Source organism: Rattus norvegicus, chromosome 3, assembly GCF_036323735.1.
Source record: "Rattus norvegicus strain BN/NHsdMcwi chromosome 3, GRCr8, whole genome shotgun sequence".
Lineage (NCBI taxonomy): Eukaryota > Metazoa > Chordata > Mammalia > Rodentia > Muridae > Rattus > Rattus norvegicus.
This window is the reverse complement of record NC_086021.1, coordinates 31,664,947-31,692,938: the sequence shown is the minus strand read 5'-3', so window position 1 is coordinate 31,692,938 and position 27,992 is coordinate 31,664,947. Positions and strand designations below refer to the sequence as shown.

General features: G+C 51.8%; 1 protein-coding gene across 3 annotated transcripts in view; it reads right to left on the bottom strand.

The window, feature by feature from the left end:
• Col5a1 (collagen type V alpha 1 chain) overlaps positions 1–27,992 on the bottom strand; it is a 148,623-nt gene that overhangs the window by 62,159 nt on the left and 58,472 nt on the right. For all 3 annotated transcript variants that reach the window (XM_006233873.5, NM_134452.2, XM_063284748.1), the window contains exons 5-23: positions 24,168–24,299; positions 23,160–23,291; positions 22,471–22,710; positions 21,726–21,905; positions 21,021–21,077; positions 15,897–15,938; positions 15,623–15,685; positions 13,560–13,634; positions 11,921–12,013; positions 10,290–10,346; positions 9,104–9,157; positions 8,759–8,812; positions 7,398–7,451; positions 6,167–6,220; positions 4,517–4,570; positions 2,985–3,029; positions 1,354–1,407; positions 652–696; positions 80–133 (exon numbers count right to left, since the gene is read on the bottom strand). In XM_006233873.5, coding sequence (XP_006233935.1) covers positions 80–133; positions 652–696; positions 1,354–1,407; positions 2,985–3,029; positions 4,517–4,570; positions 6,167–6,220; positions 7,398–7,451; positions 8,759–8,812; positions 9,104–9,157; positions 10,290–10,346; positions 11,921–12,013; positions 13,560–13,634; positions 15,623–15,685; positions 15,897–15,938; positions 21,021–21,077; positions 21,726–21,905; positions 22,471–22,710; positions 23,160–23,291; positions 24,168–24,299 — 1,539 coding nt within the window. The remainder of the gene's footprint in view (positions 1–79; positions 134–651; positions 697–1,353; positions 1,408–2,984; positions 3,030–4,516; positions 4,571–6,166; positions 6,221–7,397; positions 7,452–8,758; positions 8,813–9,103; positions 9,158–10,289; positions 10,347–11,920; positions 12,014–13,559; positions 13,635–15,622; positions 15,686–15,896; positions 15,939–21,020; positions 21,078–21,725; positions 21,906–22,470; positions 22,711–23,159; positions 23,292–24,167; positions 24,300–27,992) is intronic.

The window sequence follows — 27,992 nt, the reverse complement described above, 5'->3', positions numbered from 1 at the left end:
AGGAATGAGAGGACTGATCAGAGGCCCCTCCTCACCCTCCACCATCTTCCCACTGAACCCACCTTTCTGAGACACTTACCTGGGCACCAGGATTACCCTGCTGTCCTGGGGGCCCAGGCTCTCCCTGGGGACCCTACAAACAGAGACAAAGGCCCTGAGAAGAGGTCTAGGAACCACACACCATTTTGGAGAAATCCCATTTCTACATTTTCATCTTTCCCTCCTGCTCTGAAATGTCCACCCGTAACCCCAGGAGTCGATTGTGGGAGCAGCTTTCTGGAAAGGAGATATGCCTGCCTTCAGTGGCAGATTCAAAGGGCATGTGGACTTGCACCTAGCACCCTGGTATCCATCAAGGCAGAAAGTGTGACAGGAGCTGAGCAGGCAATACTCTATTGGTAGAAATGTGCGCCCTTGAAATAGATACAGAGCTAACAGACTCATCTGGTGGAGCTGACCTCCGACTCCTGGCTGGACTGGTGCTGGCATGACGCTTTGCCACCAGAGGGCAGCACCAAGCCGCGGGCCAGAAGCTAAGGTGCCCACTCTTCTACCCCAATTTCCAGCTGATGCAGACTTCTACAGTCAGACATGGACTGACCATCATCACAGCCATCATCAAAGCCAGGTCATGTGACCCCTGGGACTCACCACATTTCCTTTGGGGCCAGGCTGGCCATCCATACCCGTCACACCCTGTCGGAGAGTTATAAAGAAAAGGTATGTTCAGCACACAACAAGCAAACCCACTCTGCATGTTTGCACATAGGCCCAAGGTAGTCTCTGGGGAAAGGGCAGACTCGATGGTCCACCACCCACAGCTGAGGCTACTAACCCTTCACAATAAGGTAGCGGAGGCAGAGGCACTGGACCCCAGCACCCTCAGAATGAGCAGACCCTGAGTTCTAGAAAAATCTCCTAGAGAGGCTGAAGAGGGCAAAGCCAATCTCACCGACTAAAAACAGATCCCCAGTCGAAACCATGAGCTTCTTCCTCCTTCCCAAAACCACCCCCCCCCAAAGATGCTGGAAGGCCTCTTAAGCAGAGGGACAGTGTGGCATCCCGAGGTATTACTTAGGGCATAAAAACAACAGTAACAACAACAACAACACAGCAGGTGCTGAGTGCCAGAACGGGGGTAGAGAAGTCTAAAGGGGCAGCAAGCCCAGCTGCCTGAGTCCTGTGCATTTTCTGGTTCCTCACATATGAGCATGAATGCCCCCCAACCCCTCCCACCTACATCCGGTGCACTCTAAGCTCAGCATGGCCCCAAGGCTTCAATGTAGCTAGCTGGGCCAGAGGGTTTCTGGGGCTATAGTGTGCACACACATACCAAGAGGTGACAGAACTTACAGGAGGTCCAGGTGGGCCAGGGGGGCCTTTTGGCCCAAGCAGACCACGTGGTCCCTGCAAGAAGAGAAGATGAGGAAGGATTGGATCCCGGCTGGAGGTGTGGCCTGCTCGTCTGCCCTGTACAGCCCAGACCCAGTACCCTGTGCCCGACTAGAGCTGTGCTGGTGAATCCAGAATCCTCTTCCTCTCTACTGGACACTGGGACTCCTGGTATGGAGGGGCCTGGCTGGGCACCAGGGATGTCCTCAGGGAAGGGGTCTTTTCTGCCCGTCCCTGATACTCAGGAAGGTGAGCACAAAATCTCTCCATTGAAAACTCGTGAAGTTACAGTGTGCTGCTGGGTCCTGTGTTTACCACTGAGCATTTCTTCACTCTCCCCGGTGACACCACAGTGTTGTCATTTCTGGGATGACAGAATTCAAGGGAGTAGGGAACAGGCTCAGAAGACAGCAGGCTTTTTAGGGGACAGCTACTTGGGAGAGTCACAGTCTTTCTTCCCTTCCTCTGGGAATTGAAGGGCTGTGCCCAATGCCTGTATCCTACAGGGAAGGCCTAGCCTGAGGCACAACTGAAGTGTGGGGTGGGTGGGGCTCTAGGGGAATGGTCCACCTTGAAAATTAAAGGCTTTACTCAAGGCACATGGATCTCAACTGTCCTTGATTTTGACAGAACCTTTTAGATGGGTGGAAAAACAAACAAAACAAAGAAAGCCCAACCTTGCCTCATGTTCTCTGCGTCTTAAATGCTTCCTTTGTTATTTTAACAGTCTTACGTTTGTGAGATAACCCAGAAGGCACCACTTAGATGTGTGTTAAGGAGAACAAGGCTGACAGATCCTCCTCAGTGGCTAATCAGACACTGAGGGTATAATTTCATCCCAAATGAACCTGAGTGCGCCAACCCATGCTCTGCCCTGTGCGGTGTTTAAGGCGTAGCTCATCAATTAGCTTCACCAGATACAAACGGCCGCCTGACTTGGATAACGAAGGTAGGTTTCTGAGCATCAGTAAATGAAGGATAATTAATGTCCTCTTGCCCTTGTGGAAATCTGCTTTAAGCCTAAATACATGTTGGCTGGTAGAAGACAGCTTTTCCTGCAGTGGGCTGGGCACTATCCTGTAGGGTGCAATTGCCAGATGTGTGCAAACTTGGACCTATTCAGTCTCCTCAACTGTCCCAGCACCCACTATGGCTGCTGACTGGATGTCTGCCATGGTGCCCGGGACACCTATCACAATGCCCTCGATGCCCACTATATATACTATGTCCCTGCTATGATTCTTGCCGAACGCCCACTATATTGTGTCTTCCTGTCTACTCTGATACACTTGGGTATCCACCATGGACTCTCTGAATGGCCTCCATGTTGCCCATGGACACTCAGCATAATTCCACTGCAGTTATGCTGCCCCTGGGGCATTTGCAACAGCTCTACGGCGCCCACCTTCCTCCTGTAGAAAGGGTCAGTATACATTCCCCAGAGTTGTCCAGCCCCTCGTGTCCTCCCTCTTTTCTTTCCTGGGCGAATGTCACTTGCCTCTTTCCCTACACCAAGCTCTCTAACCTACTCCATATCTACCAACTTGTGACTGTGGAGCTGAGGCCCAGACTCCCACCGGTCAGTGACTTACAGGCTCCCCAGGCAGCCCCCTGGGCCCAACTTCTCCATCGTCACCCTAGGGAGAAAGAAAAAATGTTTAGGGATAAGCATTGAGACCTAGGTACCCAGAGACCTGGGTATCCCCCCGCCACACACACACACACAGCCCACAGGCAGGATTCTGCTGCTCCTCAGGTAATACACTAATCAGTTAATGCAGGGTCCATTGCAGAGACCCCTGTCCTAATTCTGGAGCTGTAAGGCTGCAGCTGCTGCGCAGAACAGTGAGACTTGGAAGCAGGTCCTGCTTCCCAGTTACAACTGCAGCAAGGGCAGTTAGGCAGACACTGAGTTCAAGCCTAGCCACCCTTGTTAGTAACAGAAACTGAGAAACAGAGCATCAGGAGAGAGGCAGAGGAGCCCCCAGACAGGCTTCAGCTAGCTCAGGGTCTGCCAGGGTCCAGACCATCCAGGTCAAGCTCAGAAGAGCCTTTTCTCCCTGACTCCAGATGGGATGGCTGCTGATTCGCTGGGTCACACCTGGGGCTGCTAGCCAGGATGCTGCCTCCTACCACCCGGCTCTCCTGCCTTCCTCAAATACAAAGACATGTATGCTCACATACCACCTGCCGGCATACATGCACATGTGTGCCTACGTTCAATAACATATAATATGCATATGCACACATATATGCACACACATGTACATACATGCACACACCTAGGAGCACACTTTTGCATACACAGTAGTGAACATGTATGCACATGCTGTGAGTGCACATATGTATACAAAGGTATACAGGTGCACACAAATGCATGCATATGAAACCCACCATGAATCAGGAGGGTAGGGCATCGAAAAGCACCCCTCTCCTTCCTTGGCTTGCAGCTAATTAGGCCAAGGTCCAGATAGGGAAACTTCCCTGACAAAATCCAAAATCCAGAGAGGATGGCACTCTCTCCTACTTTCCTGGGATTTGTGAGCTCCCAACAACAGTGCAAGGAGCCCCTTAATCCTATCATGCATTCTCTGTCATGCACATGTATGTTGTGGCCTGTGAGCTCAGCCTCCAGCTGCTGAGGATACTGGGAATGGACCCTGAGGAGTCCTCTGGGCACAGAGGCCCAGGCTAAGAAGCCCGACTGCAGCCCTTCCCTTCCCCCTCTATTCCTATATTCAGTTACTTCACCAGTGACTTCCCTCATCCCTCCATCCGCTGCCCTCCCCGAGCCCTTGCTTCTCCACCTGACACCTCATTTAGATGAGATCAGCAGAGCCGCTGAGCTCATTAAGCCCCTGGCATCTCCATCCACGGGATCCGGGACACCTGCCTCCTGTAGTTAGAGGCTTCCTTCCTGAGACCCATGACAGTTTGACCCTCATCGGCAAGAAGGATAAAGTAAAATGAATGCCTGCGCCTTGCTTCAATCTCAGAAGCACACAGTCACCTGCCTAGGCCAACACGTATTCTTTCTTTTCCCGGCACCCCCATGGACCCTGCCGGGCCTGCACTCAGAGTTTTCCAGTGTAAACTCAGAGAGAGGATGCTGAGAGATACGTACCCTTTCTCCATCATCTCCTGGGAGTCCCGGCGGGCCAGAAGGACCAGGGTCACCCTAGCAAATCAACCAGGATCAATGTTAACCACTGCAGAGCAGATTCTCCACAACTGTCCCAACCCTTTTTTTTTTTTTTTTGTCCTCTTAATTCTAACCCTGAATACCCTCGGTCTTGCAGGCTAGTTCCCCTGGGAGGAGGGCATATGCTGAGTGCTCAGTCTAGTGGCTAGCCAAGAGCCTTACACTCAAGTCCCATCTGGATACCTTGCCCATGGCAGAATCACCAGACTGAGCACCTAGCAGGCTTCTTTGGAACCACAGACAGGCAGGCACAGTGGGCATTCAGTGTGAGGGAGGGCACCACAGAAAGGATCACCCTAGACCAAGAATCCCTGAGGGTCAGGGCTGATTTCACTTCAGGCAAACCTGCAATTCCCAGTCTCGCCTGTAGCAGGCGCTCAATGTGTACCCTCCCAACCACCCCACCACTGGTGACTGTGAGCTTGTTTTCGTGTAATTACGAGAGAATAGAAGTGACAGCTGTGGTGAGTTCTAGCCGACACTATTCAGCGTATACAGAGCACAGATTTTTTTCACTGTAAGACCCATATCTGCATACTTTATGCCCATGTTCCTGTATGTGCATATGTTTTTGTCCGCATTTAGGCATGATTGTATTGTTTCGTGTGTGTGTGTGTGTGTGTGTGTGTGTGTGTGTGTGTGTGTGTGTGTATTACCTGCAGGTATTATACATGCATGTATGCTCATGTCTGTATGTGACTGGGTAAGTATGAAAGTCTGTGCCCATGTGTATCAGTTTGCATACACGTGTGCTCCTGTGTGTGTGTGTATGTGTGTGAGCACATGGTGTCTATGACCCTATGTCTGTGTGTACCTGTATGTGTATGTGCTTATGAATGTGTGCACATGTATCTGAATCCTAAGTGATTATGCTTGTTATATATGCCTACATATCTCTGTGCATACACACGCATGCCTGTGAATATGTGTATATGTGTATGCACATGTGTGGCCATGAATGTGTATACATTTATATGTGTATGGATGAATATATGTCCTTGTGCCCTTGTGTGCATGCCTGCGAAGGTATATGTGTACACGTGTATACACACATACATGTGTGCCTGGATGTCTCCAAAATTATAAACTTGACAAATAAACCCATTTTAAGGTAAAGCAGGCAAGAGAGGAACCACTCCCAGCTAGAGGTGAGAAAGGCAGTCAGGTACCAAGGTGGTCCAACCCCAGCCGTCCTTAGCAGCGTTCCTGGGGCCACAGCCTCGGTGCCCTGACTCTAAGCTTACTGCTTGGATTTCTCACGAATGTGAAGCCTTCTAGAAGTGGCTTCTAGAAAATTCTAAAACAAGTTCTAGCACATGTTTCCCTCACTTCTCTGTCCCCTGTGACACCCTGGGGTGAGGTGCTTGCTGGCATGCTCGTAAGCTCGGGTAGGAAATCCAACTTCTCCTGACTAGATCTCCATCAAGAGATTCTATTCAAGGGCTTCAATTCTAGGAGCCCCAGAGCACTTCACACAGAGACACTGTCAAGTAGAGGAACCTGGCCCCACTTCAGGAAGCTGAGACTGTCGGAAGGAAAAGACCCTCCCCAAATCCCACAGCAAATACTCACTCTATGGCCTTTCTCTCCCGGCAACCCAGCCAGACCATCAAAGCCACGGTCACCCTGCAAGGACAAGAGAGCCACATCAAACAACCCACACCCAGTAGGGCCTAGTGCTATCCTTAACTCAGCCCCCTGGACCCAGGGCCCTCTCATGGCCCTGCACAGCCCTCCTGCCTCAGGCCACTCTGGAGTCTGTATATGCTACCTCCTCTCCCCAAGCAAAGCAGAGGTTAGGAAGGGAGGAGCAGTGTTGTCCCCAAGGCAAAGGCCTGGGCATCCTTGGGAACGTACACACAGTTAATCAGTGGCTTCTGTAAAGTCAGCATGGGTTCATTTGCTGAGTCTCCCCCTGCAGGGACATCCTCATGGACCTGATGGCTGCAGCTTCATGTCCTGAGGACTGTCACACACCAGTGTTCACACTCACTGATGGAGACCCCAACATCGTTACCTGCAGGGACCCTGGCTCCTGCCTCCCAGACTTATGGAGCCCAGAATCAACACCCATCATGTGGGCGTTCAACCCAGGTAGGATGAAATAAGAGTAGGGGCTTTTCATAACTTTTTGTTAAGAGATCACAGACCGCTTGACAGAACAGTAAGATTCTCCTATCATCCCCAGCCTTCTCTGTTCATTGACTTGGGAGTCGCAGGAAGTGAGACTATGGAACGAGGGGACCCAGCACAGATGTACTGAACGGTGACAGTTCCTGGTGACTAAGGCATGTGGGAGAGAGTTCATACCGGGTCGTGGGAAGAGGGATGAACCCAGGATCCACAACGCCAGGGGGAAAACAGCTGTCACATGTCTATATGAGTTCTATGCATGCATGGAAGCCCCCTGTTCACACACAGATTATGTCTTCTCACTCCCACAAGGCCTGAGTCCTGACTTTCCAAGGCAGGGCAGGAAAACTCTCGTCCCGTAGCCCTGAGATCGTCTGGCCACCCAAGCACCAAGGGTGTGGCCTGCTTACTTGCACACTCCCAATGGGTTCTCCCTGGATCTACCCCGCTGCATTCAGTGCCCACATGAACAAGGGCACCTGCCCCTTTAAGGAGACTGAATCTCACCTGTGCAAGTCACCTGTCAAATCCATCATCTCAACACATACCAGAGGGGGCTCATCAGAATGAGTAAGCGCCCCCTGCAGGCACACTCATCAAACATGATGGTTATGTCATCAACGTGACATCAGGGATTGTGGTGGATGTATGGGTGTGGGTGACAGCCTACCTTGGGGCCTGTTTGTCCAGGCATGCCTCTGGCACCATCACTCCCAGCACGGCCCTGGAACAGAGGAGACACGCAGTTCAAATGGGAGAAAAGGCAGCCCACCACATCCTTTGGGAGCAGCTTCCCAGTAAAACAAGCAGAGGAGAGAGAGAGAGGACCACGGAAAGCATTCCAGTCAAGGGTGATTGTCCGCTATCACCACACTGGACAGGAGACCCAGATCCAACATCCCCAAGGCTATGCCACACCACTGGCAAATAAGAGTGTAGTGTTGGTCTCCCTGATGCTGCCTGACCTAGGCTTGTAAAGGATGATGGATTTGGAAGATCTGGTGCAGAGAGCTTGCTTTTCTGGCTCCAGTGACATGCTGCTGACAGCATGGAGACTCTCAGTCCTTTGCTAACGCTGGGAAGAAAATTAAAGACCAAAGATGCATGGCAGAGATAAAGGCCTCTCTCAGTCTACCTAAGCAAGTATGAGACCGGTCCAGAGGGTGTGTATCTCACTCAGACAATACATCCACCTAGAGGCAGGGTCTGCACTGTGTGGACAGCTGGCCACCCATCTTTGTCCACTCTCACACTTGCTTCCCTGTCATGGAAAACATTCGAGGGCAAACCCAGGGTGCCCAGTTGATTGCCATGGGACTGAAGGTCCCAAGCCGAGACTTTAAGAGTCTGCTATAAAGGCTATAGTCACCATGGGAAGAGGAACAAGAGGACAGAAACCTGCCAAACCCCTGCTCACTCTCGAGGCACACCGGCCTTTTCTTTCCTATCTCCTGTAGAGGCCTCATCATGGGTTGAGGTTGTTGCCCGTGGGTTTCTGGTCAGGCACAGAGGCTGCGTGGACAGTGTTATGTTTGGTCTCCATGTGCAACACATGAGGTCTGTTTGTAGGAACAGGTCAGGTCAATTAAGACTTTCCTAGTCTTGCTGGTGTGTGGTCATTCCTTTTCAATAGGGTGGCATCTTATAGCAGCTGTGTGCCTAAGGAAACCAGACGGACCCATCCAAGAAGACAGCGTTCTCAACAGGAAATCCCAAGAGACCAGTGAGCTGAAGAAAGACCTGTGCAGAGCCAAGATAGCCATTTCTGGACAGGAGGCATGGGGTGTCCCCAAAGACAAGGCCCACTATCAAAAATCAACAATGTGGATCCAGCTCCTGCTGTGACCTGTCTGGAAGATGGCTTTAGGGACAGATAAACCATCTGGACACACAGCATTTGTTCCTAAGCAGTGGCTCAGACACAGCTTTGGACGTGGACATGGGACCATGGGGTTCTCAAGGGGACGGTCTATCTCAGGTCTGGGCATGGATGCTGTCCCACACCTCATGGTTTTAGTACCAAGCACTTACCCGTCTTCCAGGCTTCCCTGTTGGGCCGGGTGGACCTTGCACACCTCGAGGACCCTGCCAGAAACCAGAGGACAAAGCATCAGGACAGGCCCCACTTCTAAGGAAAGAGAAAATTCATCCCATGCATGTCAACCTAGCCTAAGGCTTGCTGTTCGAGTTGCTCACATGTGGGTATCTTGGAGGTACTCCCCTAGTGAGGGCTAGCAACAGACAACACAAAGAGCTTGTCCTATGGTAGCAAGTAACAATTCTCCCTGCTTCTGATGAAGAAATATCAGCAATTGGGCCACCACCAGCAACTGAGTCACCTTCCTGAGAGCAAAGCAGAGATAGGTTCACACGTACCTGAGGTCCCATGTCTCCTGGCTCACCCTTCAAACCTCCACTCCCAGGAGGACCCTAGGGAGACAGTATCAAGTCAGTGTGTACTCAAAGAAGTGACTTAAGGATGTTGTGTGCGGAGCAGGGAAGGAGCCTGCAAGGTTAAGCCTGCCCACTGTGACAAAGGAAGGAACATGAGGTCTAGGAGGCAGAGAGATCTGCAGCTGCCAGGCTCTCTTCCTGGAGCTTGGTAGAATCCCAGGAGATAGGATTCACATAGCCCATAAGGTCTTAAGAGGTTTCTCTCCTGCAGGACAAGCTGGCCCATGGGTTATGACCGTCCTTAACTCGGAACACAGTGCACCACCTATGGGCCAGTTCAAGTTAAGACCTCCTGGGAGACTGGCTTCACCTCCTGGGTGAAGGGGACTGAGACCAGACCTGGGGGTGGGAGGTAGCCTATGTCAAAGTCAGCTAGGGGCCCAATGGCATAGGAATCCTGTGTCCTTAGGGTTGGGGATTTAGCTCAGTGACACGGCATTTGCCTAGCAAGCTCAAGGCGCTGGGTTCGGGCCTCAGCTCTGGAGGAAGGGGAGGTGGCTATGTCCATGTAGGGTCGTACTCCCAGTGCCCACAGCACGTATTTGACACTTGGATGACAGCCAAGGGTTCCTGACTACATAACGTCCCTGCTGTACTGTGAGGCCTCAGAGGAGAGCCAAGCGGAGGCACCTAGGCCTGACAGAGTTAAGACTGCAAACCCAGTGCTGTTCCCAGCCCCGGGGTCACCTCTGACACCGGGACAGAACTTTAAGGAAGAAGACCCCAAAAGACAGAGGCTGAGTCCTCATAAGTCAAAAGTGCAGCCAGCATAGGTGTAAAGGGCTGTCTCTGGGGACAGCTCCAGGCCTCTAATACAGCAGTCCCCCTACCTGCTGTGTTCCCAGTGATAGAGGAAAGTGGGAGGAGCCTAGAGCCTGTCCTTCACAGGAAGAGTTTGGAGTTCAAATGCAGACATGGGGAGGGAGCATCCCCATCTCCCCATCATACTTAAACTGAAGGCTATTTCCCAGGGATCCCCAAAAGTTTAGGTGACCTTGAACACAGCCACCCCCCTGACACATACTCCCACAAAGGGATAGAACAGCTCCAAGAGGCCACCTGTCTGCACTGGCTCCACCAACTGGCCCCAGCCCTGCCAATCACTCACCATGGGGCCAGGTCTCCCGGTGAGACCCATTGGACCAGCTGGTCCCCTTAGTGCCAACTGTAAAGAAAAGAGGAGGAAGTCAGAAAAAGACTCTGCCTGGCCCTGTCCTGGTTTTCTGGCCCCTGTTCTATGAGACGTGATCACGAGGAAAAGTAGCCCAGGACAGAAAAGACTAGACTTTCACAGAGAAAGTCTCGCTGACCCAATTCTGGGCTCTCAGCATCTCCACAGGGAAGCAGGACACAGAGGTAGAAGTTAGTGCTACCTGCTGACCCACTGTGGGCAGGGTCCCTAAAGCCTTTCCTTTTAGCCCTGTTGGAGAGGTGGACCACCCTGTACCAAATCTGAAATATGCTCTCCCTTCCTGAGCTGAGCTGAGGCCTATACTTTCCTTGTGGATTCTTTACTTCACTTCTGGAAGAGGCACAAAGTTCTCTCCAACAGCAAGAGAGGTGTGGACGGTACATGGGAGAGCCTGTGGGGCCTGGGCTCTCTCAGTCATGCACTGACTGTCCTCCTACTTGGTGTGGTTCAACTTGTCTTCCCAAAGAGCTGCTCTGTGGCAGGGTTACAACCCCTACCACAGCGCCATGTTAATTTTGGAAGACTATTTTGCCTTTAAAAATGCTCTGGGGGCTGGAGATGGCTCAGCTGGTAAACTGCTTGCCACGCAAACCTGAGAATCTGAGTTAGGATTCCCAGTACACGTGTAAAAAGCCAGATGTTCCAGCATCTGTCTCTACCCTCAGTCCTGGGAAGGCAAAAACAGACAGATTCCTGAAGCTCCCTGGCCAGCCAACCCAGCCAAATCAGGGAGCTCCAGGTTTGATGAGAGACGCTGTCTCAAAATAAGGGTAGAGACTGACTGACTGAGGAAAATACCCGACATTCACCTCAGGCCTCCCCACACAGGCATGCACTGTGTAAATATACCAATACATGCACGATAATAAAATAAATAAAATTAAAAACATTCCAGGAAACAAAATGAAATAAAACAAAATAAAATAAAATAAAAAACTCAGGACTGGAGAGATGGCTTGGGGGTTAAGAGCACATTTTCTAGAAGACCCAAGTTCAATTCCCAGCACCCACATGGTGGCTCACAACCATCTGTAACTCAGTCCCAAGTGACCGATGCCCTCTCCTGGCCTCTGTGGGCACTAGGGACACACTTTAGGCAAACACTCACTCACGGAAAAAGAATACATCTTTTTATAAAAACCATAAAGCCCTTCTCTCAGTTGGTTTCTATTAAAGTGCACACAGATTAAGAGGCTGGCCGGGGAAGGCACAGGCCTGAAAACCTAGTCGCACACACGGAGCCTCATCCAACTCTGGCTTTATCACTGGCTTCCCTGTCCCATGGCACAGAGTGAGTGTCTGCACAGGGCAGAAGAGGGGTTTGCTAGGCCAGAGAAGCTACAGAGGCCCAGATGCCTCTTACCCCTAACTATGGACAGGACACCCCTGAAAACTCTCCATAAGTTCCCCGCATTCTCCAGCTGGACATGGAGGACCCAACCTTCCCTAGGTTCCTGACCAGGCAAACTGTGAGACAATCATTCAGTCCCTACAGCCACCAGGGACAAGCTCTATCACACGGGTTCCCAGGGGTCCACATTACTTACCCTGGCTTGCTGGAGGATAGCCTGTGCCTGGGATTCCTGGGCAGAGACCATGGGGCCCTTAGAACCGGCGTCGCCACCACCTCCAAAACGGAACTGCAGGAGAAGGTGGAAAGTCACCAGAGATAGAACATGGCGCCCACTCTGACCCCAGTGCAAGGTGGGTCTCATGGACCTTAAATAAAGCAGAGACTCTTAATCCCAGAACCTGTGTGCACAGGACCTTTGTCCACATGTCACAGCCCCTCCTGTCAGCCTTTGCCTTGGACACCTGAAACCTGCTGTGCCCACGAGGACTTTGAACCTCCACTGATTTGCACCCTGATGAACTACAGATCCTCATCACTGCAAAGAGGCCAAGGGCCAAAGAAACTGGGCTGGGTATGAGGGACCCGCAGGGGACACCTTGGTTCCATGTTATATCTCCCTCAGTGCAACAGGCATCTTGGGGGTAAAATGCAGTTGGCACTCTTGCTCTGAGACCTTAGCAAGGGAATGTTAGTTCCAAATATTGTGTTCTTTAGCATCTGCCCTTAGAGAGAGGAACTTCCCGTCCTCCTTCATACCAGCTGTCCCAAGATCACTGTACTGAAAGAATGGTGCTGATAACATAGTCCTGAGGGCAGAGTGCTGAGGGCAGAGTGCTGAGGGCACAGCCCTGAGGGCACAGTTCTGAGGACACAGTCCTGAGGGCACAGTGCTGAGGACACAGTGCTGAGGGCACAGTGCTGAGGACACAGTGCTGAGGGTACAGTGATGAGGGCACAGTGCTGACAGCACAGTGCTGAGGACACAGTGCTGAGGACAGTGCTGAGGGCAGAGTGCTGAGGGCACAGTGATGAGAACACAGTGCTGAGGACACAGTCCTGAGGGCACAGTGCTGAGGACATGGTACTCAGGCACAGTAAGGGAGAAGAGGGTGAAGGAAAATAGTTTAGATCAAGGTGGCTGAGGGGCTGGTCCAGCTCTGCCTGCTTCTAACTCCTTCACTTACTCAAGTTTGTTTGCTGGGCCTGACCTACCTCGAACCCTCCATCTTGAGGGCACCTCTGCAAGGGCCCCAGCTGTTCTCCAGAGGATAAGCAGGAGCCCAGAGTATATACCTCTCCCTTCATGGTCTCCTGTCACCGCAGACACCCCAGTGCCACAGCAGTGGTTGGGTCCTGACTACCAGGACATAGATGTGTAAGAAACTTCTAGATTTGGAATCCTGGGACCAGGCTGACCTTCAACCACTCTCTGAGCTCCAAGTCCTTCATCTCTGAATGAGTGGCCTGAGGAACCATTCTAGTCTTATCACAGATACAGAGACTGTGAGCCTTGGATTAACTCCAGTGGAAAGCAGACTCTAGAAGATGTTATCTGACCACACTGATAGCTTCCAATGACATCCCTGTTTCTCTCCCACCCACAATCATTGGTTGATTCTTTTGGGAGACGGGAGTCTAGCTATTGTCACAAAGAATTGCAGCAGGCTTCCCCAGGAGCCTCACCTAGAGAGTGGGATTTTCCTCTCTCCTCCTGGTACCAGTGACAGAAGGGGTTGTAAGGCCTGTAGCAGCTTCGAATACTCCACCCAAACCCTATTCCTGGGATCCTGATCCACCCACTGCGACCCCTCATCCCAGTTAAAGATACTCACCGGCAGCATGAGCATGGTCCCGGGGGGACCAGGCAAGCCATCAGCCCCAGGAAGACCTGGGCGCCCAGGGGGACCCTGCAGGCAGGGAGGAAATAAAACTGGTCAGAGAGACAAAGGGACAGAGCCAAGGAGCAGTGTGAGAACGAGAGGTCAGAAAACAGGCTAGGCAAGCACACAGTAACATAAGACTCCATGGCATGGAATGTTCTGGAAACATTGGAATGTTCTAGAAAGGAGCAACATGCTATGGGGCTGTGGGAATGGAGGGTGAGGGAGCTGAGTTAGATGTTAGAAGTGCAGAGAGGAAAGGCGGGTGGTTGTGTCCAGTTGGTGGATTGAGAAAGGCGGAGGCCAGCTCCCATCCTTCAGCCCCAAGCTCTCCTGGCTGAGTGAGAAAGGCCCTCATCCCTCATCCAGTCCTCAGCTCTGCACATGGTCAGGATCTAGAGGACAGGATAGAGCACCCACTCGATGGGACAGACCCAGAGATAGGTGTGAAGAGAAGGAAGGACCACCCCTAGAGCACAAAGCCAACCTGAGCAGGAACGTTTTTCAAGCCCTGGCTTACGGGGGTCAGAGGACGTGACAGAGAGATCAGACCTCCTTACAAAGTGAACGCAGACTCCCAAACGGAATCCAGTTTGCAGGGACACCCACCCTTACAACTTCCATTGATCGTGAGTGGCAAGTTTGGAGGCCAGGCCAGAAAGTGTCTTCCACAAACTTGATTTTGCTTCACTGTTTTACACAGCCAGTGAGGGGATGTCCCAGCAGGGCATTTAGTTCCCTGAGTATCACAGGCATGTGCTCTCCCTGATATCTCTGAGGGCTGGTCACCCTTACCTCATGCAGACCTTCAACACAGCCACCTGCTCTGGGCTGCCAAGAACAGTGTGGCAGGTGGTCTCCCTGCCTGGCCCTGTCTGCTCTTCTTCTCTCTCAGGGGTCATCCAGCCTTACAAAATGAGCCCCTTTTACAGCCTTGGTGGTTCGCAGAAAGGTTTTAGTCCTGCCCTGTAAGTGTCTAACTTACGGTGCTGCCCACAAAGCTGGCTTTTCACCTCTAGTTCCACGTCCTGCTCCTTCTGTCCTTCCCATGAGATTGGTCATTCTCTGTGACTGACATCCAGAACCCTTTTCAGGCCTCTCTGTGTCTACAGGCACCTGACTTTACCACTTACCCAGAACTGCCCAAACCATCATGGTATCCCAACTGCTGCCCTAACCAGCAGAACACCCTACCAGGTGACCACACCACAATCTGCCTTTTCATTTCCCACTTGGACTCCTTACTGTGTTGGTCCAAGAATCAGGGACAAATGCTGGTCCTTACCACACATACGTATGCCATCATCTACAACTTGGCTGCCTGGCTTTTAATGATGAGCCTGGCTATTCATTAGATGAGCCAGCAAAAAGGGGAAAAGAAAGGGAGGGGGAAGGAGGGAGGGAAAGAGAAAGGGAGGGAGGGAGGGAGGGAGGGAGGGAGGGAGGGAGGGAGGGAGGGAGGGAGGGGTTCAGAAACCCACAAGCTTCAGTGAACGAACCCACCACCAAGTATCAGAAGAAGCTCATGGCCCCATGGTGTGGCTTACATCACCCCCAGAACGAACCTCCCCAGCCAGTGGCTTGACTTCTAATAAGAAGGGCTAGTGTGAGAACGAATGCAGGCTCTAGGTCAGTAGCTGTTCCTGCGAGGTTCAGAGGAAGCATCCAAGCTGTCACTTAAAATGACACTTGGGGACACTGATGCAGCGCAGAGCCACTGCTGAGGGCTCAGGGTTGACTGCTGGCTGCCTCTGGACCCAGGTTGGTCCTTATGATCCTGGCACAGGGCCAGGTGACAGTCAAGCCCATAAAGATCTGAGAGGGTGACATGGGATGGCCCTGGGCTGAGGGGCAATTGGAGGAAGGAGCGGTTGTTCTTACTATCATTTCTACATTGAAAGACAATGCAGGAGGCAGAGCAGGGAGGAAAGGGGGGCAGATAGCCTACAGGCAGGAGCAAGAAGACACAGACTCCCCCCAGGGTATATGGTCTTGGAACTGAACCGGCCTCTTACCCTTTCTCCAGGGTCACCCATTTGGCCAGTAGGACCCGTAGTTCCTGGAGGTCCTGGAAGACCCTGGAATTGATAATAAAGTCAAGACAGAGTTTCAGACATGGCCCCAGGGCAAAGACCTTCTCTTCTAGTTATGTGAGAGCAGAAGGGGGGTGGAGGCGGGAAATACTAGGCCCGGGTACCAGCAAAAGGGAGCAGCATCTAACTTTCTACCCCAGAGATTCCCCCCACAGTTCTTCCCACAGGTCAGAGGGTAACAAAACTAGACACTCACAGCAGGGCCTTCAGGGCCAGGGGGCCCCTCTATCAGCATTCCCTGCAGAGAGGAAGAGAAAGGGAACATCTGAGATCAGGGGCCCAGCCCAGCTTCCAAACTGGGTTGACAACAGTCAGTCAAGAAGCCGGGTCAGTCCTGCTAGGGCTCCCTGTGCCGGGGGCGCACTCGGACTACTCTCTTTGCATTCCAAATCATTGTGGACTCCAGCCAGTGATCAGGGGCCCACAGGCACCCCTCAAACACAACTTTGACAAAAGCACAACTTGCCAGAATGAGAGAATAGACCCCAAACACAACTCCTCTTTCCCATCTACCTGAAGAGTATCCGGCTTCCCCAGGGGCAAAATGGACCCCAGGCCCAGGCATCCAAGTGGACCAATGAAGGCTAAGGGAAAAAGCTGGGAGGGCCGAGGGTAGCCCGGCCTCCTGCCCCAGCCAGCAGAACACTCAGCCCCTCCTCCATGCCCAGCACCCTGCTGAAATCACCTGACCCACAACCATCTTCTTCCTATCACTCCTGGGCCCTCATCCTGCCACTAGCCCTTGCTGTGTCCAACCCCCAAAGGAGAACAAAGCCTCCTATTGTCTATTGGCTTGAAAGGAGAGCTTCTCTGCTCTGGGATCTGTATTTCTGGATGTCCTCTTTCAAAACGTACCCCAGATTTCTCCTGGTCTCCCTACCACCACCCACCCAGAACATTCTCAATGTTCTGAGTCCCACATACACTTTAGGAGAGAGGATCTGCACTTGGGGCACAAGGGGAGGGGTCAAATCAGCACAAGAGGCCTGCAAGGCTGGTACTCAAGAGTCTGCGGCAGGCTTTGGGTAGATGGCTGCCCGACCCTGTCGGGACACTTGCATGTGTGAGGGTAGCCACATGTGAGACAGGTGTAGCGTCTCCCTATTCGCTCCCAAGACTGCAGGAATAATGAGGTGAATGACTGGAGGTCTTGGCCCTGGGCCAGGTCCCTTTCTAGTCTCCCAGCCAAAGGAACCGAGGAATGACTCTTCTCCTGGGATAGTGGATGGCAGAATGCCTCAGATATACGTCTTTGAAAGCACACAACTCTCTTGTCAAAGTTGGGCTTGGTCTTGACAAGTGAAAAGATCTACTCAAGTGTAGGTGGGAAGCCCTGGAAATCTGGTCACCATGGCGAATGAGTAGGGGGTGGGGTGCAGCTGAGCAGGGGTTGCAAAGCACCCCCACACAGAAGCCTTATCCACACTGCCTATGAGGTCTCCTGGTCTCTGGGAAGCCGTGCGCCATGTTTACACAGATGCGCTGAGGAGAAATATTTGTGCGTGCGATGTACACAGAGAACTCATCCAAGCGGCTCATCTTCCCGCTTCCCATTTCCTCTGACAGGCAGCTGGGAGGACTCAGAAGTGGAGAAGGGAGATTAAGGGGAACCACTGGCAGGGCCCAGGAGACAGCAGCTGTCTTTCCAGATACACACACTGTTGTTCTGCAGAGTGGGGGGCAGCATTGCTGGATCTCACAGGAGGCCAGTCCTGGATCACCCCAGGTCAGAAAAGAAAGGAACCAGCCCTGGTCCCGTGGCCATGCTATCCCTACCTTGTACCTCATCGGCCGATCTGGGCTCGGAACTACAGGACGCAGCCTCCGTGGGCTTACAGGGCTGCACTCACTGGTGGCCTGTCTGAGGCGAACTCAGCTACCCTCATTAACTCCCGACACAGACACGCACATGCTGCCCCGAGTTCACACCAAGGGAGGCCGTGACACCAGGTGACAGACTCAGCTCTTTACTGTATGTACTTCAGGAGTGTCAAAGCGTCTTGCCTGAAGGCTGCAGAGATGGCTCAGTCAATAAAGTACATGAGCATGAGAACCTGAGTCTAGATCCCCAGTATCAATAATAATAATAATAATAATAATAATAATAATAATAATAATAATAATAACAATAATAATAAAAAATAAAACTAAGAGCCAGGCATGGTGGTATGCACCTGTAACTGGAGATCGGTGGAACCCAGGGACTCGCTCTCCCGGCAGTCTAGCCAGTTGCCAAGCTCACAACCATCCTAATTCTAGGGGAGCCCTCTTCAGGATGCTGAGGGCACCTGCACATATACAGCAGACACTTATGACATATTTATTATTATTATTATTATTATTATTATTATCTTTAGGAAATAAAGCACAGAGCTGTTGAGAAAGCCAATCGACATTTACCTCAGGCCTCTGCCTATATGTACATACATCCACAGGATGTACAGGCATGCACTGCACATACCAAAATACACACACACACACACACACACACACACACACACACACACACACACACATTAAAATAAAAAGCCGTGCTGTTTTATTACTTTAAATACATACTGAAGGTGGTTGTTTACTTTTCACTCTGTAGCCTAGGCTATCCCAGTAGGCAAGGCTATCCCAGAGCTCAGATCCTCCTGCCTCAGCCTCCCTGGTATCACATGTGTGTGCTGTCATTTGCAGCTCCAGACCTTAATGGTGGTCCATCCATCTGCTAAGCAGAACTAAAAGCAATGCCAGAGTCTGGGGACGAGGCTTGCATGGTAGGGATTGCCTAGCATACTCAAAGCCCTGGGTTTGAACTGTAGTTGCTGGGTATGGTCCATAATCCCAGGACTCGGAAGAGGAAGGAATAAGAAGCAGGAGTTCAAACTCATCCTCAACCACATACAAGGCCAGCCTGGGATACTTGAAACTCGGTCTCAAAAAAAAAAAAAATAGATAAACCAGGAATGGCTTGGGGTCCAACAGGTAGGAGGTATCAAATCAGGATTTGGTGGTCCCTGACCCTAGTGTGGGCTGATGCCAAGGGCATTGCTAACTCTGCCTCATCTCAGCCAAGCCAGATCTGTCCTTTGGAGGAACCCCTTGTCTTGCTGACAACTTAGAGGAGTTGAACCTCAATGAGAAAGGCCTTCCAGGTCCTCCTGGATGCAGGGATGAACCGACCCTGTGCCCAGCAGTTGCTGTAAATCCATTCTGTGGGACAGATGTGGTGAACAGGGGATAGCAGCCACCCCAGCACAGGGCAGGGTATGCACCACCAGTCCCCAGGGCCTCCATCTGTTTATGTATGGCTAAGACTGTAAAGACATCTGGCGATTCTCCAGGTTGACAATTCCAAATGTTTATATTTTTCTCCATGGGGACTCACCAAAGGCCCTGTGGACACTCTGAGGAAGCCGGGAAGAAGCAAGCATCAGATGGGGGTGGGCCCTTCTGTAACTGCTTCCAGATGGCTTGTGCTGTTCCCAGAGAAGAGATGGGTGTCTGGCAGACCACCTCTACGTTCTCAGTGCTGTCTCTGGCCCACCCTCACCCACAGCCCCCTTCAGGGCAGCCCTTTAGTGAAACTCGCTGCTCCCAGAACTGGGGTGCCAACTCCACACACAATAAGCTTAAGTAAGCCTTATTCAAAGGTACAACCCAAGCTCTTCTGAAACTGGGGACCAACGTTGACGCCCACTGAGCCTCAGGCACCTCCCTTCTCCAGAATCTCGCTGCCCTGACTCAGGAAAGAGGACCCTTTCCTCATGATGCCCAAGTCCACCTGGGGGCAAGCCCAGTTGAGGTGGTGCTCTAAGGAGGTCCAGCATAGCAGGGAAGCCATCTGTGCTGCACCCTTCTATGGTGTGGAAGAGAAAAGCCCCAGATATGTTCCAGGGGATGAGTCTGCTCCAGTCGCTTAACATGCTTTTCTTCAGGACTTTCCTCCTCCCATGAACATGAACTTGGGTTGAAATTTCTCATGGGGTTGAGCAAAAAGCCTCCAGGTTGGGCTAATGTCATGCTCTGCAGCCTTTGCAGTGTGCAATCCATGCCCCGATGTGTGCCCTGATTCTATAGCCTTGGGTAAGGATTCTCTTCTTTGGACTCACAGGGATCTGAGAAGAGGATTTGTGTCCTCAGGCTCACTGCCAGAGGGAGCTGGGGGAGCCAGGGGGAGCCAGGGGCACAAGTAGCAGGCAGAGCCCTTGGAACCAGAAAGAGGCTTCCATCCAAGGCTCCCTTTGGCCAGGAGAGGTCAAGCCGGGGAGCTTGCCCTGGCCCACTGGCCTACTAAGCACTGCCAAGCAAGGTTCCTACCCTGCAGGAGGGTGGGGGCCTATGAGGCTGGTTCTCTCTCCTAGGAAGCCCCAAAGTCACGTTATAAACTCAGCCCCAGCAGCCAATCCTGGCAGTGCAGCTACCAGCTGTTCATCAGCGTAATGGCCATGATGTAGGACAAGTCCTTCCTCCCTTGGGTACTCACAGGATGCTAGGGTGGATGACCTCAGTGGTCAGCTCCTCTGGGCAAAGCCAATTCTGAGTCCATATTCCCATGTCTACCAAGCCCAGCCCAGCCAATCACATAGCTTTTTGTTCTCTGGGGCCAAGGCCCTGACCTCAACGGTTCTGAGACCCAAGCAGGCTGCAGCACCTAGCTGGACAAGGATGCCCTACCCAAGGCCTGGCTTCCACAAAACTCTGACCCAGGAGGGCCATGGATTGCACAATCACACGTTCCCTACAGGCCCTTGTCTGACTTACCCAGGACTCCGCTGCCTAATGGCATGCGGCTTGACTCAAAAGGGAACCCTACCTCAAAGCCTCGTACATTCCCTTGGCATGGCTTCAAGGTCTTCCCTGTCTCAGTGGTTGCAGCAAATAGACTCAAATGGCAGCATAAAGGGCACAGAGAGGTGAAGTCCTTAACTGTCCCCCTGCCTGCCACCTACACTAGGAGTTCCTACTCAGCCCTGGGCCCAGCCTTCCTCTCACTTCTTCTGAGGAAATCTTTGCAGAGGTGCTCTGACTCTCCGCCTTCTCTACCAGTACAAACACCTGTGATCTATCACCTTGGCTAAACTCTAGGATTTTCCCAGAGCCCCAGAGCCTCTCCCAAGAATCTGTGATGTAAAGAATACAGAATACATAACTGTGAATTCTTGTAGAGCCAGGTAGGCAGACGGTGGGACCCACAATCTGATCACACCCTACAAACCATCATGAGCTAAGCAGAGGATACCACAACTCAGACAGGCAGACAGACACAAATACACACACCTCCTCCTCCACCACCACCACCACCACCACCAACAACAACAGAAGAAATCCTTACCGGCTCAATGATGGCTGGTTCTCCCTTTTGCCCTTTCTCACCTCGGGGTCCTCCAATCTGAGTTTGGTGATAGTGTTAAGATTCCAGAGAAAAAATGGGAGACAGAAAGGAAACAGAAAATCCACATGACACAAAATTTGTGCAAAACCAGGGTGCTCCCTGCAGCTAGGCACTTCTCCTCAGGACTAGAAGGAGGAGAGCAAACTGGAATAGACCGCCCACCCCAACCATGTATACCCCAGCACAGTCAGGCAACAGGGCAGAGATGACCATAATGGAAGTCTGAGAGGCTACTTTAAAGAATAAAGCTCAGCCAGGCAGGGTGGTGCACGCCTTTAATCCCAGGACCCGGGAGGCAGAGGCACATGGATCTCTGTGCGTATAAGGCCAGTCTAGTCTACATAGAGAGTTTCTGGATAGCCAGGACTACATAGTGAGACCATGCCTCTAATTAATTAATTTGTTAATTAATTTTTTTTCTTTTTTTTTCCGGAGCTGGGGACCGAACCCAGGGCCTTGCGCTTGCTAGGCAAGCGCTCTACCACTGAGCTAAATCCCCAACCCTAATTAATTAATTATTAATTAAAATAACATGGCATCCCATGTCACTCTTGCCTCCCTCAGTCACCCTCTGACTTCTAGAAGTGCTGGCCTTTTCCCACCACCTAGACGCCCTGAGATGCAGAGAGAAGCTGCGTCTCTTACCCCTTCATAGATGGTGTCCTGGTTAGCAGGCATGCCTGGCCCTATCTCCGATGGAGAGACATTGGAGTCGGAGTCCGGGTCAAAGTACGGGTCATAGTAGTTTTCATCTAGATTCTTGATGGTCTCCTCGGTGAACTCACCTCCCAGGTCATCCTTCCCTTCCTCTGGAGATGGAGCCGGCTGCAGATTAAGGGAGAGAAGTGACAGGGTCACTCAGGGAGGCTGGTCACATGCAGGTTCTGCCTGGCTACCCAAGACACCATAACAAGCCAGGGCAGGAAGGAGTAGCAGTGTCCCTCGGAGCTGGCTCGATCCTCAGGGAGGTCTGCGTTCAGTAGCTGATTAGCGTTTGCACACTGGAAACTGAGGTTCTTTCTAGCAGTGTAGAACATAGTACTCCATGAGATTTACTGTGGTAACACGGGTAACCACCAGTGATGTTCATGGGCGGAACTCCTGCATGCAAATCTACAGTGTTATCTGAGCTACCCTGAGAGCAAGAACTCAGAGCCCACAGAGATAATCTACCCATTCTGCAGGGGGAACTGAAATAAACTCAGAAAAGCCAATGGCTTCTAAAGCACACTCAACCCTACTACAGAGGACTCAGGAGCCAGGGTGTGGGGTGTGCACAAGGAAGGCCACCCAAGGAGGTCGGTGCTTGGCCGGGACCCAGAGCCACACAGCCTTTGTCCTGTCTCCCCCCGTGCCCCTAGAGCAACACAAACAGGAGGAGGGCAATTACATTGGAGGAATTGGAGGTAACACTGGTGCTGGTGGGGATCTCGGCCCCTGAGTCAGGGTTGGTGGGCTGGTCGGGGTTCTCCACGCCCTCGCCATAGCCGAAGTCTTCATACGGGGATGTAGTGTAGTAGTCGTCAGTGGGCACATAGTCGTAGTCCCCGATCCCTGGATTGTCCTCCTTGCCAGCCGTGTCACTGGTCTCAGGCACTGTAGGGGCTTCGGATGGGGGCTGGGTCTGCTCCTGTGGGCAGAGAGTAGAAAGAGGCAGTCAGGGTATCTGGATCCAGGATTTCCCAAGAACCCATGCCAGCATCCTTCTAGTACAAGAGTGAGCAGCAAAGTGTGGGCATGGAGTTCAGCCAAGGCCCTCGATTCCTGGGAGGCAGAGAAAATGAGGGAGGCGGATATCGTGTGTGCACCGGGTACCAAGAGTGCCATGAACTGATGGAGGAATACCTAGTGACACACCAGGAACTGTCCAACCACAGATTAAGCTTCCATGTGTGATTGGGGAAGGGGTAGCCTCTCACCCTATAGCCCAGGCTGGCCTAGGACTTGTGCATATCCTACTACAGCTTCCCAAGGGATACAATTATAGGCATGTGCTACAATGTCCATAGCCTCTGCCTCTTAACTCAGAGGCCTGGAGAGATCGGGAACCACCCTAGCCCAGCCCAGTCCAGATCAGACCTCAGGAACCTCCGTGGTTTCTCTGGCGGCTTCCACTGGCTTCTGAGAGGGGGCGGGCTCCTTTCCCGGGTCTTCAGGGTCTTCATAATATGGGTACTCATAGTAATAGGTCTCACCCTCTCCTTCTGGGTACTGAAGTCAACGGTGCCCACATGGAAAAGGAAACGAATGTATTACCAGAGCTGCCTGTCAAAAGCCTTGCCCCACTTGTGTGGGAAAGCCATAAGGCACCGTCAAGTCCCAGGGGTCCTCAGACATGGCTCTTCCCTCAGCCTCTCCCTGAGAAGCTGAACAAGCCCCAGAAGCCTAGTATGCAGATGGATGACTCCACACGTTCCTGAGAGAGGCCAGCAAAAGCTGAGCCCTAAAAGCGATTACATCTGACCCAGAGAAATCACACTCGAACCAGTAAAGCTGACCTTTAGCCCCAAAACTCACTGGGTTTCCCATGAGAGGGGCTCACAGTCACTAGCAGGCACTCTGTCCTCAAATACAAACCAGGGACCTTCTGGGAGCTGGAGGAGGACACAGGGATGAGGAGAGTGACCCAGCATTGTGGGAAAATAGGGAGGACAAAGAGGACAGATATGGCCGCCCTTCAGAGTTACTGCTACTCTTGAAGTCAGGGTCACTATACACAGGGCGAGGCATGCCCTATTATAAAATTTCAGGTGCCCATGAGGGAACAGATCAAGCTCTAAAGAACAACTGAGGCCACAGCCTGAGGGCAAAGGACATCTGTCTACATTCATCTAAGGATGTGTGTGGAGGGCTAAGGGACGCAGTTGGTGACACTCCCTTGAGAGACTTGATCAAGGTGTGTGTGTTTGGGGCAGGGGTTGGAGGGAGGTAGATCCTCTGTGGTAAAGTGGATCAGACGTCAAACACTGCTTCCCCTGCAGTTTGCTGAAAACTCGGTCCTGTGGCTTCCTTTAACTCCTGCTAACCCTGTACCATCCTGGGGTTCAACCTGTGCTGCCACCATGAACCCAGCCAGAGATGACTCACATATTCATCTGGGTTAGGGTCCTGTGACTGAGGTGTGTCAGGGACCGCTGTGTCACAGTCGGGGCTGTAGTGCTCACAGTAATCATAGGCAGCTCGGTGGTCGGAGACGAAGAGCAACTGTTGGATGTCACCCTGCAAAAAAGATAAAAGGCCCTGAGCAAACAACTCACACACTCATGGGGATCTGGGAACCCAGGGGGCCCAGCCTGATGTCTTTCTTGGGCAAGAGAGAAGCCCAGAAGAGACCTTGAGAGGAGCTATCCTCAGGGACACACTTCTTCCCAGCAGATGCTGCTCTGAAGAGCTTCTTCAGCTAGGCTGGCCCACCCAGGGCTAACCCATTTGTCTCCTCATCCATTTATCCTCCCACCACTTACCTACCTCTCCATTCATCCAGTAACTAACCATCCATTATTCTCCTTCCCACCCATCCATCCACTTACCTTTTCATTCATCTTCATCCATCCATCACCTACCCATCCACTCACCATCCATCCATCCATGTGCCCACACACCTATCTGTTCATATACTCTTATTAATAAACCTTGCTTTTGCCCATCCATTCATTTATCCACCTTTTCATCAAGCCAACAGCCAGCCAGCCACTAACCCACCCATCCATCTACTTATCTATCCTACCCAACAATTCACTCAATTATCATTCCATCCATCCATCTACCCATCCATCCATCTATCCATCCACACACCCACCCATCCATCCATCTACCATCCATCTATCCATCCATTCATCCATCCATCCATCCATCCACCCATCCATCCATCCACCCACCCATCCATCCATCCATTCACTCACACAGCCATCCATCCATCCATCCATCCACCCACCCATCCATTCATCCATCCATCCATCCATCCACCCATCCATCCATTCACTCACACTGCCATCCATCCATCCATCCATCCACCCATCCATTCATCCATCCATCCATCCATCCATCCACCCATCCATCCATTCACTCACACAGCCATCCATCCATCCATCCATCCATCCATCCATCCATCCATCCATCCATCATCCACCCACCCACCCATCCATCCACCATCCCAGTGCATCCATCTATCTACCAAACCCCTCTTGCACACTTGCTAGCTTCCTGCTCACAGTTACTGCAGTTACCAAACATAAATGCATCTACCCTAGATTCAGGAGGCCATGTCCCTGTCCCCACCAGCCTCCAGTACTGAGGGGTATTTTTTTTAAGATGCAATGCTTGCTTTTTTATTGACTTAAACACGGAATTACCATATGACCCAAGAGTTCCAAACCTGGAAACCAGAATGAACACTGGAACAAATGTCCCCAAGTCATTTCACCCCTAAAGGTGAAAAAGGGAACTCAGGCCAATACACACATGTACATACATAAGCACACACGCACATATGCACACACACACACACATATATATATACATACACACACTCATATATATACATTCACACACACACACAGCTGTACTGTCAATAGCCCCAGAGTGGTAGCGCCATGTGTCCATGCAAAGATGACAGATAATCAGAATACAATGATGAAGGCCACAGGTACGAGTCGTAGCCCAGATGACCCCACAAAGCTGAACCTGGAACTTTGCAGCTGGTCAAGAGACACCTGCTCAGGGAGCAGCTGAGCTCAGGGAAGCATGCTTTTCGACTGAGTGAATTGTTTTCCTTGTGGAGGCATACAGGAAGTGTAGGGCGAAGAGGCCGCGGAGACCGTGACCACAATACACACACGCCCTCCCGCAAGAGCAAGAGCTGGCTTGAGACAGGAGCTGGGTCCTCCAGCCCATCAGACTTTACTGTGACAGTGACCAGGACTGAGAATGTTTCCCCTTACTGAGCACAGGGTGAAGGAGCTGCTCATGGCCTCCCACGGGCCCCTCGCAGTATGCCTATCAACCCCCATTCAGCGGCCAAGGAAAGTAAGACTCCATGTGCAGAAGCAGGTGAGGCAAGGCCAGTCCAGTGATTTCCTCCCAGTGGGCCAGGGGAGAAAGTACCATAACATTCTAGCACTCTGAAGGCCACATTGGAAATAGCACAGCAAACAGAGGTGACCCAGGGCTGGGCCAGGTGTTGATTTCTCTGTGCTCAGAGCCCATGCCACCACAGGGCGCTACCATCAAACAGTATTCTGGAATACGCTACACTGTACTGGAATCGAATATGTAATATATTCTGGTGAAGGACAGGGCTTAGTCTGGAACTTTCCAGCAGTAAGCTGCAGGGACAGGGCCTGCGGGCCGTCTGGAAGACAGCAGAGCCTCTCAGGTTTATTTTGGGCGTTCTCTTCATCCCAGGCAGAGTTGCTACCTCCCCAGTTTCCAAGGCCTCTGCATGGGCTGTATGCTCAATGGAATCTTTGCCTCTCTAGCTGGGCTCTGCAGCCCTGATGGATCTGCAGGGCTGGGTCCCTGAGGCCATGACAAGTCACACAAAGTGTGGAAGGAAGGGGCTCCCAGCTCATTTCAGTGATTGCTCTCCTCTCTGAAGACCCTGATAAGGGGACCCTGGAGTTCCTACCAAAGAAGATTTCAGTGACTACCTCTACCACTCGTTCAGAGCTGGAAGGGAGACCGGAACATCCAGGAACCCCAACTTTCAGTGGCACAGGGGCAGAGCGTACTCCACACATAGGCAGTCAGGTGTGGAAAACAAGCCAGCTCTGCCATTCTTTGACTGTGTGGCCTGGAGCCTGTCTGAGATTTGCTTTCTCTCTGTGAAAATTGGACACAAAATAAACAATACCCACTTCACTTGATGCTGGGGAGGCCGTGGTCCTCCAGGCAAACTGGCGTAACCAAGGTGTCCAATAACAAACCTGGGGATCAGCGAAAAGGTGAGGGCAAGAGAAACACCCTCAGGGGACAGACAGTAGGATTGCAGGGGGCGGGGCCAGGAGGGGACTCGGGTAGATTGGAGAACAGAGAGAATAAGATGCTTTTGAAATAGGGTCAAGGATCAGACCACGGAGATCAGTTGCAAAGCCACAGGGCCAGAAGGAGGGGCTCAGAGGGACTCAACGGTAAATAGTGAGCACCCGAAACAGGACAGAAATATTAGGCACATTTCTGTGATTACCATGAGTGATACCCCCAGCTCTTCCTCACTGATCTCCTCATCCATCCATCCATTCATCCATCCATCCATCCATCATCCATCCATCATGTAATTCATCTGTTCATCCATTCATCCATCTGACCATGAATGCCTCCCATCCATTCATGCATACCATTCATATATTCACCTCTCCTTTTATCCATCCATCCACCTGTCCATACATCCATCCATTTGTCCATCCATGTGTCCGTCCATTATCCTGTCCATTCAAGAGTTATCACGCACCTCCTAAGTCCAGGCCACTGTGGCACACACAGCAGATGCAGTTCTGACACAGAACAGCCCCACAATGGTGCCCACATTCTGTCAGCACCGCAGATTTGCCTTGTGCCTTCCTGACAACATCCCAAGACCATGTAGTCATGGAGCGTCCATTGGTACCCTATTTCTGCCCAGATCCCAGGACTACCTCTGGTCCTGTAGCCACAGTTCTGCTGTGCTTGGGGGTTGGGGAGAAGCCCTTTATCCCTGCTTTTCACTGGGTGGAGCGTGAACATTTCTGTGAGCTGGACCCCAGGCTAATCTGGAGGTTGGAGGGGCAGGAGGTCTAGATGTGGCCTCCTATCTACTCAGCCGTGGCAAGAATGAGTGGGTACGTCACCTGTAGTCACTAAATGTGAACCCACGGTGGCTTTCTAGGACCTAAGAAGGAGGGTGTGGGTGACTTGTGATCTAGGACCCTTCACCAT